The sequence below is a fragment of the Lethenteron reissneri genome, unplaced genomic scaffold (assembly GCF_015708825.2).
Source record: "Lethenteron reissneri isolate LAM-NWPU_2019-01 unplaced genomic scaffold, ASM1570882v1 scaffold_1638, whole genome shotgun sequence".
NCBI classification, from domain to species: Eukaryota; Metazoa; Chordata; class Hyperoartia; order Petromyzontiformes; family Petromyzontidae; genus Lethenteron; species Lethenteron reissneri.
Window position 1 is genome coordinate 2710498 of NW_026891375.1, and position 17076 is coordinate 2727573.

The window sequence follows — 17076 nt, forward strand, 5'->3', positions numbered from 1 at the left end:
GACAATAGTTTAAAGCGATTTGAAGCAAGTTTTATTTTGGGGGGCGGGGGGCAGTTTTTGTACCAGTTGAAAGGGTAAAAACCTATTACTATATTGTGCCACTGGTAAAGGAGGTCTCATAGTGTAAATGCTTACCCCGAGCTCTCAATACTCTGATAGTGCGCTGTGTTTGAGTTGTGCGCCTTTTGGCGTCATCTGGTCCAACACCATGTGAGACTAGGCTCTAAGGAAAGCTGTCTCGGGTGTGGACCAATCAACTTCAAGGACCATGTGAGACTGGGCTCTAAGGAAAGCTGTCTCGGGTGTGGACCAATCAACTTCAAGGACCATGTGAGACTAGGCTCTAAGGAAAGCTGTCTCGGGTGTGGACCAATCAACTTCAAGGACCATGTGAGACTAGGCTCTAAGGAAAGCTGTCTCGGGTGTGGACCAATCAACTTCAAGGACCATGTAAGACTGGGCTCTAAGGAGAGCTGTCTCGGTGTGGACCAATCAACTTCAAGGACCATGTGAGACTGGGCTCTAAGGAAAGCTGTCTCGGGTGTGGACCAATCAACTTCAAGGACCATGTGAGACTAGGCTCTAAGGAAAGCTGTCCTCGGGTGTGGACCAATCAACTTCAAGGACCATGTGAGACTAGGCTCTAAGGAAAGCTGTCTCGGGTGTGGACCAATCAACTTCAAGGACCATGTAAGACTGGGCTCTAAGGAAAGCTGTCTCGGGTGTGGACCAATCAACTTCAAGGACCATGTGAGACTGGGCTCTAAGAAAAGCTGTCTCGGGTGTGGACCAATCAACTTCAAGGACAGTGCACATCATTATCATCATCAGAGTTGTTTCTTGTTTGCATGTTGACTGCTTGTGTTGCGCTTATTGCAAACATGATGCCTTGTATAAAGGTGTCCGTTTTTGTACCAGTTGAAAGGGTAAAAACCTATTACTATATTCACCAATTCTCTCGCCAGCTGATAATCGACGATTCGTCGGATCGGAGTTGTTTGTAATCGGAATCGAACGGAATCTAATCGGGTGACTAGAATCGATTCCGCGCGTACGGAACGATTTCTCGCCGGTGGAATCGATTCCCTCACCCCCCCCCCCCCGCACCCAGCCCCCATCAGATCGTCAAGATAGCCGCGTCCCGTTCTGCTGCCGTGCCGGGTAACCTGGGGGGGGGGGGGAGGGGGTAACGGGGGGGGATGTGTGGGTGATGGTAACGTGGGAGGGTACGTGGGGAGGGTAACCGGGGGGAGGGAAACGGGGGGAGGGAAACGGGGGGGGGTAACGGGGGGGGTAACGGGGGGGGGTAACGGGGGGGGGATGTGTGGGTGATGGGGATGGTAACGGGGGGGATGTGTGGGTGATGGGGAGGGTAACGGGGGAGGGTAACGGGAGGATGTGTGGGTGATGGGAAGGTAACGGGGGGGAGGGTAACGGGGAGGATGTGAGGGTAACGGGGAGGATAACGGGGGGGATGTGTGGGTGATGGGGAGGGTAACGGGGGGGATGCGAGGGTAACGGAGAGGGTAACGGGGGTGATGGGGAGGGTAACGGGGGGGATGTGAGGGTAACGTGGGGAGGGTAACGTGGGGGATGTGAGGGTGATGGGGGAGGGTAACGGGGGGGATGCGAGGGTAACGGAGAGGGTAACGGGGGTGATGGGGAGGGTAACGGGGGGATGTGAGGGTGATGGGGAGGGTAACGGGGTGATGGGGAGGGTAACGGGGGGGATGTGATGGTAACTGGGGGATGTGAGGGTGATGGGGAGAGTAACGGGGGGGATGAGAGGGTAACGGGGGGGATGTGATGGTAACTGGGGGATGTGAGGGTGATGGGGAGAGTAACGGGGGGATTAGAGGGTAACGTGGAGAGGGTAACGGGGAGGATGTGAGGGTGACGTGGAGAGTGTGTGAGTGTGGGTGTGTGTGTGAGCGAGTGTCTGTGTGTGAATGAGTGTGTGTGTGGATGAGTGTGGGTGAGTGTAGGTGTGTGTGTAGGTGTGTGTAGGTGTGTGTGTGAGTGAGGGAGGGTGGCGTTTGTGCACAGACTGCCCTACATGACATCATAACAACAGTCTGGACCACTGGACGGGTTCCGCAGGACTGGAAGGATGCCCTGGTGGTCCCCCTCTTTAAGGGGGACCATACCGACTGTAACAACTACAGGGGCATCTCACTCCTCAGTGTGCCGGGAAAGGTCCTGGCAAGGATTATTCAACATCGCCTTGCTAGGCACGCTGAGGAGAGGCTTGCGGAGCCCCATTGCGGTTTCAGGAAAGGGCGGTCCTGCACAGATGCCATATTTTGTGTCCGTCTGCTACAGCAGAGGTGTAGGGAATTCCAACAAGACCTACATCTCTGCTTTATTGACCTGGTCAAGGCCTATGATACCATCAGTAGGCCTGGGCTCTGGGTTGTTCTTCGTGCTTTTGGAGTTTCTGACCCTCTGCTTCATGATCATTAAGGACCTTCATGATGGTGAGCGGGCCCGGGTAAAACTACGTGGCCGGGAGTCAGAGCCATTCGCTGTACACCTTGGGGTGCGACAGGGATGTCCTCTGGCTCCCACATTATTTAACATCTATTTGACCACTTAGTTCGTGAAGGGTGTAGGTGTGCGTGTGTGAGTGTGTGTGAGTGTGTGTGTGAGTGTGTGTCTGGATGAGTGTGTGAGTGTGTGGATGAGTGTGTGAGTGTGTAGGTGACCACGCCATGCTGTCCCTACCACTGGAGTCGGCTGCCCGCCTGCTCTCACTGCTGCTCCACCTGTGATTGAGTGTGTGGGTGTGTGTGTGTGAGTGTGTGTCGGTGAGTGTGTGTGTAGGGGTGTGTGTAGATGTGAGTGTGTAGGTGTGAGTGTGTGTACGTGTGTGTGTGTGTGTGAGTGTGTGTGAGTGTGTGTGGATGAGTGTGTGTGTGTGTGTCTGGGTGTGTGTGTGAGTGAGTGTATGTAGGTGTGAGTGTGTGTGTGAGTGAGTGTGTAGGTGTGTGTGTGTGTGAGTGTGTGAGTGTCTGGATGAGTGTGTGAGTGAGTGGGGTGTGTGAGTGTGTGGATGAGTGAGTGAGTGTGTGAGTGTGTCTGGATGAGTGTGTGTGTGTGTGAGTGTGTGAGTGTCTGGATGAGTGTGTGAGTGAGTGTATGTAGGTGTGTGTGTGAGTGTGTAGGTGACCACGCCATGCTGTCGCTACCACTGGAGTCAGCCGCCCGCCTGCTCTCCCTGTTGCTCTCCCTGCTGCTCCACCTGTGATTGAGTGTGTGAGTGAGTGAGTGTCTGGATGAGTGTGTGAGTGTGAAGGTGTGTGTGGATGAGTGTATGAGTGTGTGAGTGTGTGTGTGAGTGTGTGTGGATGAGTGTGTGTGTGAGTGTGTGGATGAGTGTCTGGATGAGTGTCTGGATGAGTGTGTGTGTGTCTGGATGTGTGTGTGTGAGTGAGTGTGTGGATGAGTGAGTGGGTGTGTGAGTGTGTCTGGATGAGTGTGTGAGTGAGTGAGTGTCTGGATGAGTGTGTGAGTGTGAAGGTGTGTGTGGATGAGTGTATGAGTGTGTGAGTGTGTGTGAGTGTGTGTGGATGAGTGTCTGGATGAGTGTCTGGATGAGTGTGTGTGTGTCTGGATGTGTGTGTGAGTGAGTGTGTGGATGAGTGAGTGGGTGTGTGAGTGTGTCTGGATGAGTGTGTGAGTGAGTGTCTGGATGTGTGTGTCCCCAAGGTGACCACGCCATGCTGTCCCTACCACTGGAGTCAGCTGCCCGCCTGCTCTCCCTGCTGCTCTCCCTGCTGCTCCACCTGCTGCTGCGACCTGAGTCGCTGCTGCTTCTGGCATCCGTGGCCACGGTGTGGGCGGCCGCCAGGCACGGCCCGAGGGTGACTCGCTCACCCAGTCACTCACCAACTCACTCAGTCACTCACTCGCTCGCCCGGTCACTCACAGACTCACGCAGTCGCTCACTCGCCCGTCCAGTCGCTCACCAACTCACGCAGTCGCCCACTCGCTCGCCCGGTCACTCACCAACTCACTCAGTCGCTCACTCGCTCGCCCACTCACCAACTCACGCAGTCGCTCACTCGCCCGTCCAGTCACTCACCGACTCACTCAGTCGCTCACTCGCTCGCCCACTCACCGACTCACGCAGTCGCTCACTCGCCTGTCCAGTCACTCACCGACTCACTCAGTCGCTCACTCGCTCGCCCACTCACCGACTCACGCAGTCGCTCACTCGCCCGTCCAGTCGCTCACCAACTCACGCAGTCGCTCACTCGCTCGCCCGGTCACTCACCAACTCACTCCGTCGCTCACTCACCCGTCACTCACCAACTCACTCAGTCGCTCACTCGCCCAGTCGCTCACTCAGTCGCTCACTCCCCAGTCCTCACAGACTCACGCAGTCGCTCACTCGCCCAGTCGCTCGCTCAATCGCTCGCTCAGTCGCTCACTGACTCACGCAGTCGCTCACTCGCCCAGTCACTTCCCAGTCGCTCGCTCAGTCGCTCACTGACTCACGCAGTCGCTCACATCGCCTAGTCGCTCACTCAATCGCTCGCTCGTCGCTCACGATCACTCACGCAGTCGCTCACCAACTCTATCACTCACCCAGTCACTCCACGACTCACTCACTCACCCAGTCATCACCCCAGTCACTCACCGCCTCACTCAGTTACTCACCCAGTCCACTCGCCACAGTCACTCACTCACCCAGTCATCACTCCGTCACTCACCGACTCACCCAGTCTCTCACCGTCTCTATCATTCACCCTCTCACTTAACGACTCACTCACTCACTCAGGCACTCACCCAGTCACTCACCGACTCACCCAGTCACTCACTCAGTCGCTCGCTCAGTCACTTACCGACTCATGCAGTCGCTCGCTTGCCCAGTCCGCTTGCTCGCGTCAGGTCACTCAACGACTCACTCAGACACTCACCCAGTCACTCACCGACTCACCCAGTTACTCACTCAGTTACTCACCCAGTCACTCAACGACTCACCCAGTTACTCACTCAGTTACTCACCCAGTCACTCAACGACTCACTCAGTTACTCACTCAGTTACTCACCCAGTCACTCAACGACTCACCCAGTTACTCACTCAGTTACTCACCCAGTCACTCAACGACTCACCCAGTTACTCACTCAGTTACTCACCCAGTCACTCAACGACTCACCCAGTTACTCACTCAGTTACTCACCCAGTCACTCAACGACTCACCCAGTTACTCACTCAGTTACTCACCCAGTCACTCAACGACTCACTCAGTTACTCACTCAGTTACTCACCGAGTCACTCACCCAATCATCACTCCGTCACTCCGCGCTTGCTCACTCACCCCAGTCCACTCATTCTCCCCGTAGCTCACTCAGCCAGTCACTCACCGACTCACGCAGTCACTCACGCAGTCACTCACCCAGTCACTCACCCAGTCACTCACCCAGTCACTCGCCCAGTCACTCATTCTCCCAGTAGCTCACTCAGCCAGTCACTCGCCAACTCACGCATCACTCACCCAGCACTCACCCAGTCACTCACCAACTCACCCAGTCACTCACCCAGTCACTCACTGACTCACGCAGTCACTCACCCAGTCACTCATTCTCCCAGTAGCTCACTCAGCCAGTCACTCACCCAGTCACTCCCTGACTCACTTAGTCACTTACCCAGTCACTCATTCTCCCAGTAGCTCACTCAGCCAGTCACTCGCCAACTCACACAGTCACTCACCCAGCCACTCACCCAGTCACTCACCCAGTCACTCACCAACTCACCCAGTCACTCACCCAGTCACTCACTGACTCACGCAGTCACTCACCCAGTCACTCATTCTCCCAGTAGCTCACTCAGCCAGTCACTCACCCAGTCACTCCCTGACTCACTCAGTCACTTACCCAGTCACTCATTCTCCCAGTAGCTCACTCAGCCAGTCACTCCCTGACTCACTCAGGCACTACCTGACTCACTCCGCCGCTCGCTGCCCGACTCACGTGAATGCCACATGGGTTGGGGCCTGCCGGAGCGTGCGTCCAGCGGGGAGAGGCTCACTCTGTTGCGGAGCGAGTCGCCGGGTGGTGAGATGAAGAGACGCGGGAGAATGTTGCATGGGAGATAGGGGCGGAAGAAGATGTCTCCCCGTGTCTCACTCCCCACTCTCCCCGTGTCTCACTCCCCCCGTGTCTCACTCCCCGTGTCTCACTCCCCGTGTCTCACTCCCCACTCTCCCCGTGTCTCACTCCCCGTGTCTCACTCCCCACTCTCCCCGTGTCTCACTCCCCCCGTGTCTCACTCCCCGTGTCTCACTCCCCGTGTCTCACTCCCCACTCTCCCCGTGTCTCACTCCCCCCGTGTCTCACTCCCCGTGTCTCACTCCCCACTCTCCCCGTGTCTCACTCCCCACTCTCTGTGTCTCTCCCCCCACTCTCTCCCCCCACTCTCCCCCACTCTCCCCCCACTCTCCCCGTGTCTCACTCCCCACTCTCTGTGTCTCTCCCCCCACTCTCTCCCCCCACTCTCCCCCCACTCTCCCCGTGTCTCACTCCCCGTGTCTCACTCCCCGTGTCTCTCCCCCCACTCTCCCCGTGTCTCACTCCCCGTGTCTCTCCCCCCACTCTCCCCCCACTCTCCCCCCACTCTCCCCGTGTCTCACTCCCCGTGTCTCTCCCCCCACTCTCCCCCCACTCTCCCCGTGTCTCACTCCCCGTGTCTCTCCCCCCACTCTCCCCCCACTCTCCCCGTGTCTCACTCCCCGTGTCTCTCTCCCCACTCCCCCCACTCACCCCCCACTCTCCCCCCACTCTCCCCGTGTCTCACTCCCCGTGTCTCTCCCCCCACTCTCCCCCCACTCTCCCCGTGTCTCATTCCCCGTGTCTCTCTCCCCACTCCCCCCACTCTCCCCCCACTCTCCCCGTGTCTCACTCCCGGTGTCTCACTCCCCGTGTCTCACTCCCCACTCTCCCCGTGTCTCACTCCCCCCGTGTCTCACTCCCGGTGTCTCACTCCCCCGTGTCTCACTCCCCACTCTCCCCGTGTCTCACTCCCCCCGTGTCTCACTCCCCGTGTCTCACTCCCCACTCTTCCCGTGTCTCACTCCCCACTCTCTGTGTCTCTCCCCCCACTCTCTCCCCCCACTCTCCCCCCACTCTCCCCCCACTCTCCCCGTGTCCTCACTCCCCACGTCTCTTGTCTCTCCCCCCACTCTCCCCCCACTCTCCCCCCACTCTCCCCGTGTCTCACTCCCCGTGTCTCTCCCCCCACTCTCCCCCCACTCTCCCCGTGTCTCACTCCCCGTGTCTCTCCCCCCACTCTCCCCGTGTCCTCACTCTCCCGTGTCTCTCCCCCCACTCTCCCCCCACTCTCCCCCCACTCCTCCCCCGTGTCTCACTCCCCGGGTCTCTCTCCCCACTCCCCCCACTCACCCCCCCACTCTCCCCCCCCCACTCTCCCCGTGCTCACTCCCCGTGTCCTCTCCCCCCACTCTCCCCCACTCTCCCCGTGGCTCACTCCCCCCCCGTGTCTCACTCCCGGTGTCGCACTCCCCGTGTCTCACTCCCCACTCTCCCCGTGTCTCACTCCCCCCGTGTCTCACTCCCAGTGTCTCACTCCCCGTGTCTCACTCCCCACTCTCCCCGTGTCTCACTCCCCCCGTGTCTCACTCCCCGTGTCTCACTCCCCACTCTTCCCGTGTCCTCACTCCCCCCGTGTCTCACTCCCCGTGTCCTCACTCCCCACTCTCCCCGTGTCTCCTCCCCACTCTCTGTGTCTCTCCCCCCCACTCTCTCCCCCCACTCTCCCCCCACTCTCCCCCCACTCTCCCCTGGTCTCACTCCCCACTCTCTGTGTCTCTCCCCCCACCTCTCTCCCCCCACTCTCTCCCCCCACTCTCCCCCCACTCTCCCCGTGTCTCACTCCCCGTGTCTCTCCCCCCACTCTCCCCGTGTCTCACTCCCCGTGTCTCTCCCCCCACTCTCCCCCCACTCTCCCCCCACTCTCCCCCGTGTCTCACTCCCCGTGTCTCTCCCCCCACTCTCCCCCCACTCTCCCCGTGTCTCACTCCCCGTGTCTCTCCCCCCACTCTCCCCCCACTCTCCCCGTGTCTCACTCCCGTGTCTCTCTCCCCACTCCCCCCACTCACCCCCACTCTCCCCCCACTCTCCCCGTGTCTCACTCCCCGTGTCTCTCCCCCCACTCTCCCCCCACTCTCCCCGTGTCTCATTCCCGTGTCTCTCTCCCCACTACCCCCCACTCTCCCCCCACTCCCCCCGTGTCCTCACTCCCGGTGTCTCACTCCCAGTGTCTCACTCCCCACTCTCCCAGTGTCTCACTCCCCCCGTGGTCTCACTCCCAGTGTCTCACTCCCAGTGTCTCACTCCTCACTCCCAGTGTCTCACTCCTCACTCCCAGTGTCTCACTCCCAGTGTCCTCACTCCCCGTGTCTCACTCCTCACTCCCCGTGTCTCACTCCCCGTGTCTCACTCCCCACTCCCAGTGTCTCACTCCTCACTCCCAGTGTCTCACTCCCAGTGTCTCACTCCTCACTCTCCCAGTGTCTCACTCCTCACTCTCTGTGTCTCTCCCCCCACTCTCTCCCCCCACTCTCCCCCCACTCTCCCCCCATCTCCCCGTGTCTCACTCCCCACTCTCTGTGTCTCTCCCCCCACCCTCCCCCCCCTCTCCCCCCACTCTCCCCGTGTCTCACTCCCCGTGTCTCTCCCCCCACTCTCCCCGTGTCTCACTCCCCGTGTCTCTCCCCCCACTCTCCCCCCAACTCTCCCCCCACTCTCCCCGTGTCTCACTCCCCGTGTCTCTCTCCCCACTCCCCCCACTCACCCCCCACTCTCCCCCCACTCTCCCCGTGTCTCACTCCCCGTGTCTCTCCCCCCACTCTCCCCCCACTCTCCCCGTGTCTCACTCCCCGTGTCTCTCCCCCCACTCTCCCCCCACTCTCCCCCCACTCTCCCCGTGTCTCACTCCCCGTGTCCTCTCCCCCCACTCTCCCCCCACTCTCCCCGTGTCTCACTCCCCGTGTCTCTCCCCCCACTCTCCCCGTGTCTCACTCCCCGTGTCTCTCTCCCCACTCCCCCACTCACCCCCCACTCTCCCCCCACTCTCCCGTGTCTCACTCCCCCCACTCTCCCCCCACTCTCCCCGTGTCTCATTCCCCGTGTCTCTCTCCCCACTCCCCCCACTCTCCTCCCCACTCTCCCCGTGTCTCACTCCCGGTGTCTCACTCCCCGTGTCTCACTCCCCACTCTCCCCGTGTCTCCCTCCCCCCGTGTCTCACTCCCGGTGTCTCACTCCCCGTGTCTCCCTCCCCTCTCTCCCCGTGTCTCACTCCCCCCGTGTCTCACTCCCCGTGTCTCACTCCCCACTCTTCCCGTGTCTCACTCCCCACTCTCTGTGTCTCTCCCCCCACTCTCTCCCCCCCCTCCCCCCCCCCCCTCCCCCCTCCCTCCCCGTGTCTCACTCCCCACTCTCTGTGTCTCTCCCCCCACTCTCCCCCCACTCTCCCCCCACTCTCCCCGTGTCTCACTCCCCGTGTCTCTCCCCCCACTCTCCCCCCACTCTCCCGTGTCTCACTCCCCGTGTCTCTCCCCCCACTCTCCCCGTGTCTCACTCCCCGTGTCTCTCCCCCCACTCTCCCCCCACTCTCCCCCCACCTCCCCCGTGTCTCACTCCCCGTGTCTCTCTCCCCACTCCCCCCACTCACCCCCCACTCTCCCCCCACTCTCCCCGTGTCTCACTCCCCGTGTCTCTCCCCCCACTCTCCCCGTGTCTCCCTCCCCGTGTCTCTCCCCCCACTCTCCCCCCACTCTCCCCGTGTCTCACTCCCCCCGTGTCTCACTCCCGGTGTCTCACTCCCCGTGTCTCACTCCCCACTCTCCCCGTGTCTCACTCCCCCCGTGTCTCACTCCCGGTGTCTCACTCCCCGTGTCTCACTCCCCACTCTCCCCGTGTCTCACTCCCCCCGTGTCTCACTCCCCGTGTCTCACTCCCCACTCTCTGTGTCTCTCCCCCCTCTCTCTCCCCCCACTCTCCCCCCACTCTCCCCCCACTCTCCCCGTGTCTCACTCCCCACTCTCTGTGTCTCTCCCCCCACTCTCTCCCCCCACTCTCTCCCCCCACTCTCCCCCCACTCTCCCCGTGTCTCACTCCCCGTGTCTCTCCCCCACTCTCCCCGTGTCTCACTCCCCGTGTCTCTCCCCCCACTCTCCCCCCACTCTCCCCCCACTCTCCCCGTGTCTCACTCCCCGTGTCTCTCCCCCCACTCTCCCCCCCACTCTCCCCGTGTCTCACTCCCCGTGTCTCTCTCCCCACTCCCCCCACTCACCCCCCACTCTCCCCCCACTCTCCCCGTGTCTCACTCCCCGTGTCTCTCTCCCCACTCCCCCCACTCACCCCCCACTCTCCCCCCACTCTCCCCCCACTCTCCCCGTGTCTCACTCCCCGTGTCTCTCTCCCCACTCCCCCCACTCACCCCCCACTCTCCCCCCACTCTCCCCCCACTCTCCCCGCGTCTCTGTCCCCACTCTCCCCCCACTCCCCCATTCCCCCCACTCACCCCCCACTCTCTCCCCCCACTCTCCCCACTCTCCCCGTGTCCCACTCCCCCCACTCTCCCCCCACTCTCCCCCCACTCTCTCCCACTTCCCCCACTCCCCCCAATCTCCCCCCACTCTCTGCACACTCCCCGTGTCCCACTCCCCCCACTCTCCCCCCACTCCCCCCACTCTCTCCCCACTCTCCCACTCCCCCCACTCTCCCCGTGTCTCTCCCCCCCCCACACCCCCCCCACTCTCCCCACTTCCCACCCCTCAGCTGCGCTCCCTTCCAACCTCCGCCTGCCGCTCCCTCCGCCGCTTCGCCTCCTCCCGCGGCCCCTCCCCCCCGTCCCCCCCCGCCGAGCCGCCCCCCCCCACCGGGGGGGGGCCCCCGTGCCCCCCCCCAGCGGCGGTGCCGTGGGGGGGGGCCGGCGCCGCTCCCCGCCCCCCCCGCGTCACGTGGCAGTACCGCTCCCGCGGGGTCGCGGTGTTCGCGCTGCAGGGACGCCGGGAACACATGGAGGACCGCTTCACCGTGGCTCACGGCGGCGGCAGTGACGGCGCTGCCGGTGACGCCGGTGCTGGTGACGCTGCCCCCCGTTGCGGCCGCCGTCACCGGCACGCTCTCTACGGGGTGTTCGACGGGCACGGCGGGGAGGTGCGTGCACACGCACCTCCCCCAACGCCCCCCAACGTCGGATATTGATGCGGGGAGAAAGATCAATGTCAGTATCGCTGGCGTCGTCAATATCGCCGGTGTAATCAATAACACCATCATCATCAATATCACCACCATTATCAATATCACCATCATCAATATCACCACCATCATCATCAATATCACCACCATCAATACCACCATCATCTATGATGCAGTGTTGAGTCTACGGTGCAGTGTTGAGTCTACGGTGCAGTGTTGAGTCTATGGGCAGTGTTGAGTCTACGGTGCAGTGTTGAGTCTACGGTGCAGTGTTGAGTCTATGGGCAGTGTTGAGTCTATGGGCAGTGTTGAGTCTATGGGCAGTGTTGAGTCTATGGGCAGTGTTGAGTCTATGGGCAGTGTTGAGTCTACGGTGCAGTGTTGAGTCTACGGTGCAGTGTTGAGTCTATGGGCAGTGTTGAGTCTATGGGCAGTGTTGAGTCTACGGTGCAGTGTTGAGTCTATGGGCAGTGTTGAGTCTATGGGCAGTGTTGAGTCTATGGGCAGTGTTGAGTCTATGGGCAGTGTTGAGTCTATGGTGCAGTGTTGAGTCTATGGGCAGTGTTGAGTCTATGGGCAGTGTTGAGTCTATGGGCAGTGTTGAGTCTATGGGCAGTGTTGAGTCTACGGTGCAGTGTTGAGTCTACGGTGCAGTGTTGAGTCTATGGGCAGTGTTGAGTCTATGGGCAGTGTTGAGTCTACGGTGCAGTGTTGAGTCTATGGGCAGTGTTGAGTCTATGGGCAGTGTTGAGTCTATGGGCAGTGTTGAGTCTATGGGCAGTGTTGAGTCTATGGTGCAGTGTTGAGTCTATGGTGCAGTGTTGAGTCTATGGTGCAGTGTTGAGTCTATGGGCAGTGTTGAGTCTATGGTGAGTCTATGGGCAGTGTTGAGTCTATGGGCAGTGTTGAGTCTATGGTGCAGTGTTGAGTCTATGGGCAGTGTTGAGTCTACGGTGCAGTGTTGAGTCTATGGGCAGTGTTGAGTCTATGGTGCAATGTTGAGTATATGGTGCAGTGTTGAGTCTATGGTGCAGTGTTGAGTCTATGGTGCAGTGTTGAGTCTATGGGCAGTGTTGAGTCTATGGGCAGTGTTGAGTCTACGGTGCAGTGTTGAGTCTACGGTGCAGTGTTGAGTCTACGGTGCAGTGTTGAGTCTTTAGGTGCAGTGTTGAGTCTATGGGCAGTGTTGAGTCTATGGTGCAGTGTTGAGTCTATGGGCAGTGTTGAGTCTACGGTGCAGTGTTGAGTCTACGGTGCAGTGTTGAGTCTATGGGCAGTGTTGAGTCTATGGTGCAGTGTTGAGTCTATGGTGCAGTGTTGAGTCTATGGTGCAGTGTTGAGTCTATGGTGCAGTGTTGAGTCTATGGGCAGTGTTGAGTCTATGGTGAGTCTATGGGCAGTGTTGAGTCTATGGGCAGTGTTGAGTCTATGGTGCAGTGTTGAGTCTATGGGCAGTGTTGAGTCTACGGTGCAGTGTTGAGTCTACGGTGCAGTGTTGAGTCTATGGGCAGTGTTGAGTCTATGGTGCAATGTTGAGTATATGGTGCAGTGTTGAGTCTATGGTGCAGTGTTGAGTCTATGGTGCAGTGTTGAGTCTATGGGCAGTGTTGAGTCTACGGTGCAGTGTTGAGTCTACGGTGCAGTGTTGAGTCTACGGTGCAGTGTTGAGTCTTTAGGTGCAGTGTTGAGTCTATGGGCAGTGTTGAGTCTATGGGGCAATGTTGAGTCTATGGTGCAGTGTTGAGTCTATGTGTGTTGAGTCTGTGTGTGTTGAGTCTGTGTGTGTGTGTAGTGTCTGTGTGTGTTGAGTCTCGAGGGCCCTGCGGTTACCCTGGCCGTTGCGCACCCCCGCCAGGCGGCGGCGGAGTACGTGAAGCGGCGGCTGCCGGACTACTTGCGGCGGCGCCTGGCGGAGGGAGACGGAGCGGACGTGGAGGCGGCGCTGCGTGACGCCGTGCGGCGCACCGAGCTGGAGCTCATGGAGACGCTGGGGCCCGCGGGCAACGAAGCCGGTGAGCAGAGTTCACCGCCAGAGTTCAGAGCTCACCGCCAGAGTTCAGAGCTCACCGCCAGAGTTCAGAGCTCACCGCCAGAGTTCAGAGCTCACCGCCAGAGTTCAGAGCTCACCGCCAGAGTTCAGAGCTCACCGCCAGAGTTCAGAGCTCACCGCCAGAGTTCAGAGTTCACCGCCAGAGTTCACCGCCTGAGTTCACCGCCAGAGTTCACCGCCAGAGTTCAGAGTTCACCGGCTGAGTTCACCGCCTGAGTTCACCGCCTGAGTTCACCGCCAGAGTTCAGAGTTCACTGGCTGAGTTCACCGCCAGAGTTCACCGCCAGAGTTCAGAGTTCACCGCCTGAGTTCACCGCCAGAGTTCACCGCCTGAGTTCACCGCCAGAGTTCAGAGTTCACTGGCTGCTGCTGCAGCGCAGCTGGTGCCCCCTGGTGCCCGTATCTGCCTCCACGTGTCCTCTTGTCTCCTCTTGTCTCCCCTTATCTCCCATATCTCCCCCTGTCTCCCCGTGTCTCCACGTGTTTCCTCATCTCCCGCGTGTCTCCCTGTATCTCCCCTCATCTCCCGCGTGTCTCCCCTCCCTCGTGTCTCTCTGCGTGCAGGCACCACGTGCGTGCTGGCGGTGGAGTCGGCGGGGCGACTCTACGTGGCCAACGTGGGCGACTCTCGCGCCGTGCTGTGCGACGCCCAGGGCTGCGCCGTCGCGCTCTCCCACGACCACAAGCCGCACCAGCTCAAGGAGCGCCAGCGCATCAAGCGCGCCGGTGCGCACGCCGCACTCGGTTTACCGCACGCGGTGTAACACACACGGTGTAACGCACAGTACACCACACAGTATACCACACAGTATACCACACACAGTATATCACACATGGTGTAACTCACACGGTGTAACGCACAGTACAGCACACAGTATACCACACAGTGTACCACACAGTGTACCACACAGTGTACCACACACATCTCTTCCTCTCTCTCCCCCCATGTCTCTCTCCCCCCACGTCTCCCCCACGACTCACCACATCTCTCCCCCCCCCCCCCCCCCCCCCCCAGGCGGCTTCATCAGCTACAACGGCTCGTGGCGCGTGCAGGGCGTCCTCGCCATGTCTCGCTCGCTCGGCGACTTCCCGCTCAAGCGCATGGGCGTCGTGACGGCGGAGCCCGACGTCACGGCCGTGGACCTGCGCGCCGCGAGGCCTCGCTTCCTGCTCATGGCCAGCGACGGGCTGTGGGACGCCTTCGGCAGTCAGGAGGCCGTCGCATTCGTGGGCGAGCGACTCGGGGAGCCGCACCTCGGGGCCAAGAGCGTGGCGCTGCAGGCGTTCTACCGCGGCTGTCCCGACAACATCACCGTGGTGGTGGTGCGCTACCGGACGCCGCGGGCTGGTGCCGCAGCCGGTGCAGCCGGTGGTGGTGCAGCCGGTGCCGCCACCCCAAGACGGGCGGCCAGGACCGCCTGCTGATTGGAGGGCGGCGGTGGACAGTGGTGGACAGTGGTGGACAGTGATGTAGTCTGGGATATTCTGCGCCCGGGGACGTTTAATCACGTGCCAAAATGTACCATTGGAACCTCATTTGCCAGTAAAAAGTATAATTGGTTTTTTACCCTTCTATCTGGCAACAAAACTGACACCTTTTTTACAAGGAGTCATGTTGCATAGACCACAATACCTGCAGTCACAATGCAAACAAAACACACAACTCTGATAATATAGTTGCCAGATAGAAGGGTAAAAAAACAATTATCATATTTTGCTACTGGCAAAGGAGGTTCCAATGGTGTAAATGCTTTACCCCGAGCTCTCATACTCTGATGGTGCATTGTCTTTGAGTTGTGCGCCTTTTGGCGTCATCTGGTCCAACACCATGTGAGACTAGGCTCTAAGGAAAGCTGTCTCAGGTGTGGACCAATAAACTTCAAGGACAGTGCACATACATTATCAGAGTTTTGTTTGCATTGTGACTGCAGGTATTGTGGTCAATGCAAACATGACTCCTCGTAAAAAAGGTGTCAGTTTTGTTGCCAGATAGAAGGGTACAAAAACAATTATCATACCAAGATGTAATCACGTGACATGCAGGCTGTGTGTGGCAGGATATATAAACTTGTAGGTTGAAGCGTAGATTTGTGCAGTCGTTTCAGGCTGCCGCGCCCACCGAAGTAAGTTCTAATGTAACGCTGCAAGCCTCGAGTTTCGATTTAAAGCTTTCGTGACTGCAGGGATTCATCTTCTTGGTTCTTTCGGTAAAGTCATCACGTAGAAGGGAAATAATAAAATAAAACACAATAAAAGAAAGTAATATATATTATAATATAAGATGCAAGCTCTTAAATATTTGAGTTTTATTAATTAAGCTTTCGTGACTGCAAGGATTCATACTGAGTTTTTTCGGTAAAAGTCACGTGGGTAAAAAAAAATGAAATTAAAATTAATAAAAATCTAATATTTAAGAGCTTGCATCTTGGAATCCCTGCCTCACTTGATGCAGCAAATCTGGCCGTGACGGTTCCCACCTGATGCCTCCGAAACGTCGTGATTTTTATTATTTTATTAATTTTAATTTCATTTTTTTTAACCTACGTGACTTTACCGGAAAAACGAAGAGTATGAATCCTCGCAGTCACGAAAGCTTCAAATCTAGAACTTAGAGGTGCGAGTTCATTCCCCGAGCCGCCTATAACTGTAACCCGCGGTGACGTTCACCATCCCCTCCCGTGTCGATCTCGTAATCCGCTGGAGGCCCTACAACTCCCGGTTAAAATCCTACAAATCCAGCGAACGCCGACTCCCTTAGCCCCTCCCGGCATCGATTCTCGGAGTGTGGATTCGGTCACGTGGCTCCGGGTTGAACCCGGAAAGGATTTCGTCGGAAGCCGCGATCTTGCGGGATTGGTCCTACTAACACTGGGGTTGACCCCATAGGACCTGGGTTGGATTCCGAGCGAGGGGTGGACACGACCGCTACGAACTGTTGTGGCCATTTATTCATAATAATGTTAACTTATTAATAGCAAGTGATGATGATGTTGACGATGTTGACGATGTTGACTAAGTGTTCGTTACGATGCGGCCGGCGACTCAGAATCTAATATATACACCCGGCACACCGTGTATGATTATAATAAGCAGAGGTCGCAACCGGGTACCCGATACCCGGCTACCCGTACCCGGCCGGGTACGGGTACGGGTAGGCCATGAGTCACTGGTGAGTAACTGTTTGTCACTCATTTCCCAACGTCTTGTCTCTTCTCACAATTCAAGTTCCTAGAATCAACCCACCCGCAACTGCAACATGGCTTCATCCCAGAGGTCGCAATCGGGTACCCGATATCCGTACGGCCGGGTACGGGTACCCGTTTGCGACCCTGGTGCGGCCGGGTACGGGTAAGGAATCAAAACCCGTTTGCGACCTCTGCCCCCACGTGTGTAGAGGCGACACGGGGGATCTGCGTGCGTCTCTCTCTCTCGTGTGTGAGAGAGATCAACGTCTTTGTCGTGAGTTGCTGCGAGTACTAGACGATCGAATAAAACAATTTTAAACTGCGGCACGCACGCAGCTTGTCAATCTTTCGATTTAAAGCTTTCGTGACTGCAGGGATTCATCTTCTTGGTTCTTTCGGTAAAGTCACGTGGAAGGGAAATAATAAAATAATAAAAATAAACATTATAAAATAATTCTCACGACGTTTCGGCCACAACACAAGCAGCCGTCCTCAGGTGAAGAACAGGTCTGTCGGAAAGACAGCGTCCATTCACATCATCAACATTACCATCATTAACATCATCATCATTAACATCATCATCTACATCTTTTTTTTTCGATTTAAAGCTTTTG

At 58.3% G+C, this 17076-nt stretch overlaps 1 protein-coding gene across 1 annotated transcript; it reads left to right on the plus strand.

The window, feature by feature from the left end:
- Positions 1 to 1124: 1124 nt before the first annotated feature.
- Positions 1125 to 16874, plus strand: LOC133362897 (protein phosphatase 1L-like). Its single transcript, XM_061581855.1, has 6 exons — positions 1125 to 1161; positions 3709 to 3863; positions 10805 to 11185; positions 13083 to 13239; positions 13842 to 14003; positions 14293 to 16874. The coding sequence occupies exons 2-6, from the start codon at positions 3720 to 3722 to the stop codon at positions 14700 to 14702; spliced, it is 1254 nt and encodes a 417-aa protein (XP_061437839.1). The 5' UTR covers positions 1125 to 1161; positions 3709 to 3719; the 3' UTR covers positions 14703 to 16874.
- The last annotated feature ends 202 nt before the right edge of the window (positions 16875 to 17076 follow it).

What these genes read in the sequence shown, in the direction of transcription:
- LOC133362897 (XM_061581855.1), top strand. Translation starts at nt 3,720, where the DNA reads ATGCTGTCCCTACCACTGGAGTCAGCTGCCCGCCTGCTCTCCCTGCTG. An exon ending in GCCCGCGGGCAACGAAGCCG is followed by an intron (nt 13,240 to 13,841) that starts GTGAGCAGAGTT and finishes CTCTGCGTGCAG; the next exon opens with GCACCACGTGCGTGCTGGCG. An exon ending in CCAGCGCATCAAGCGCGCCG is followed by an intron (nt 14,004 to 14,292) that starts GTGCGCACGCCG and finishes CCCCCCCCCCAG; the next exon opens with GCGGCTTCATCAGCTACAAC.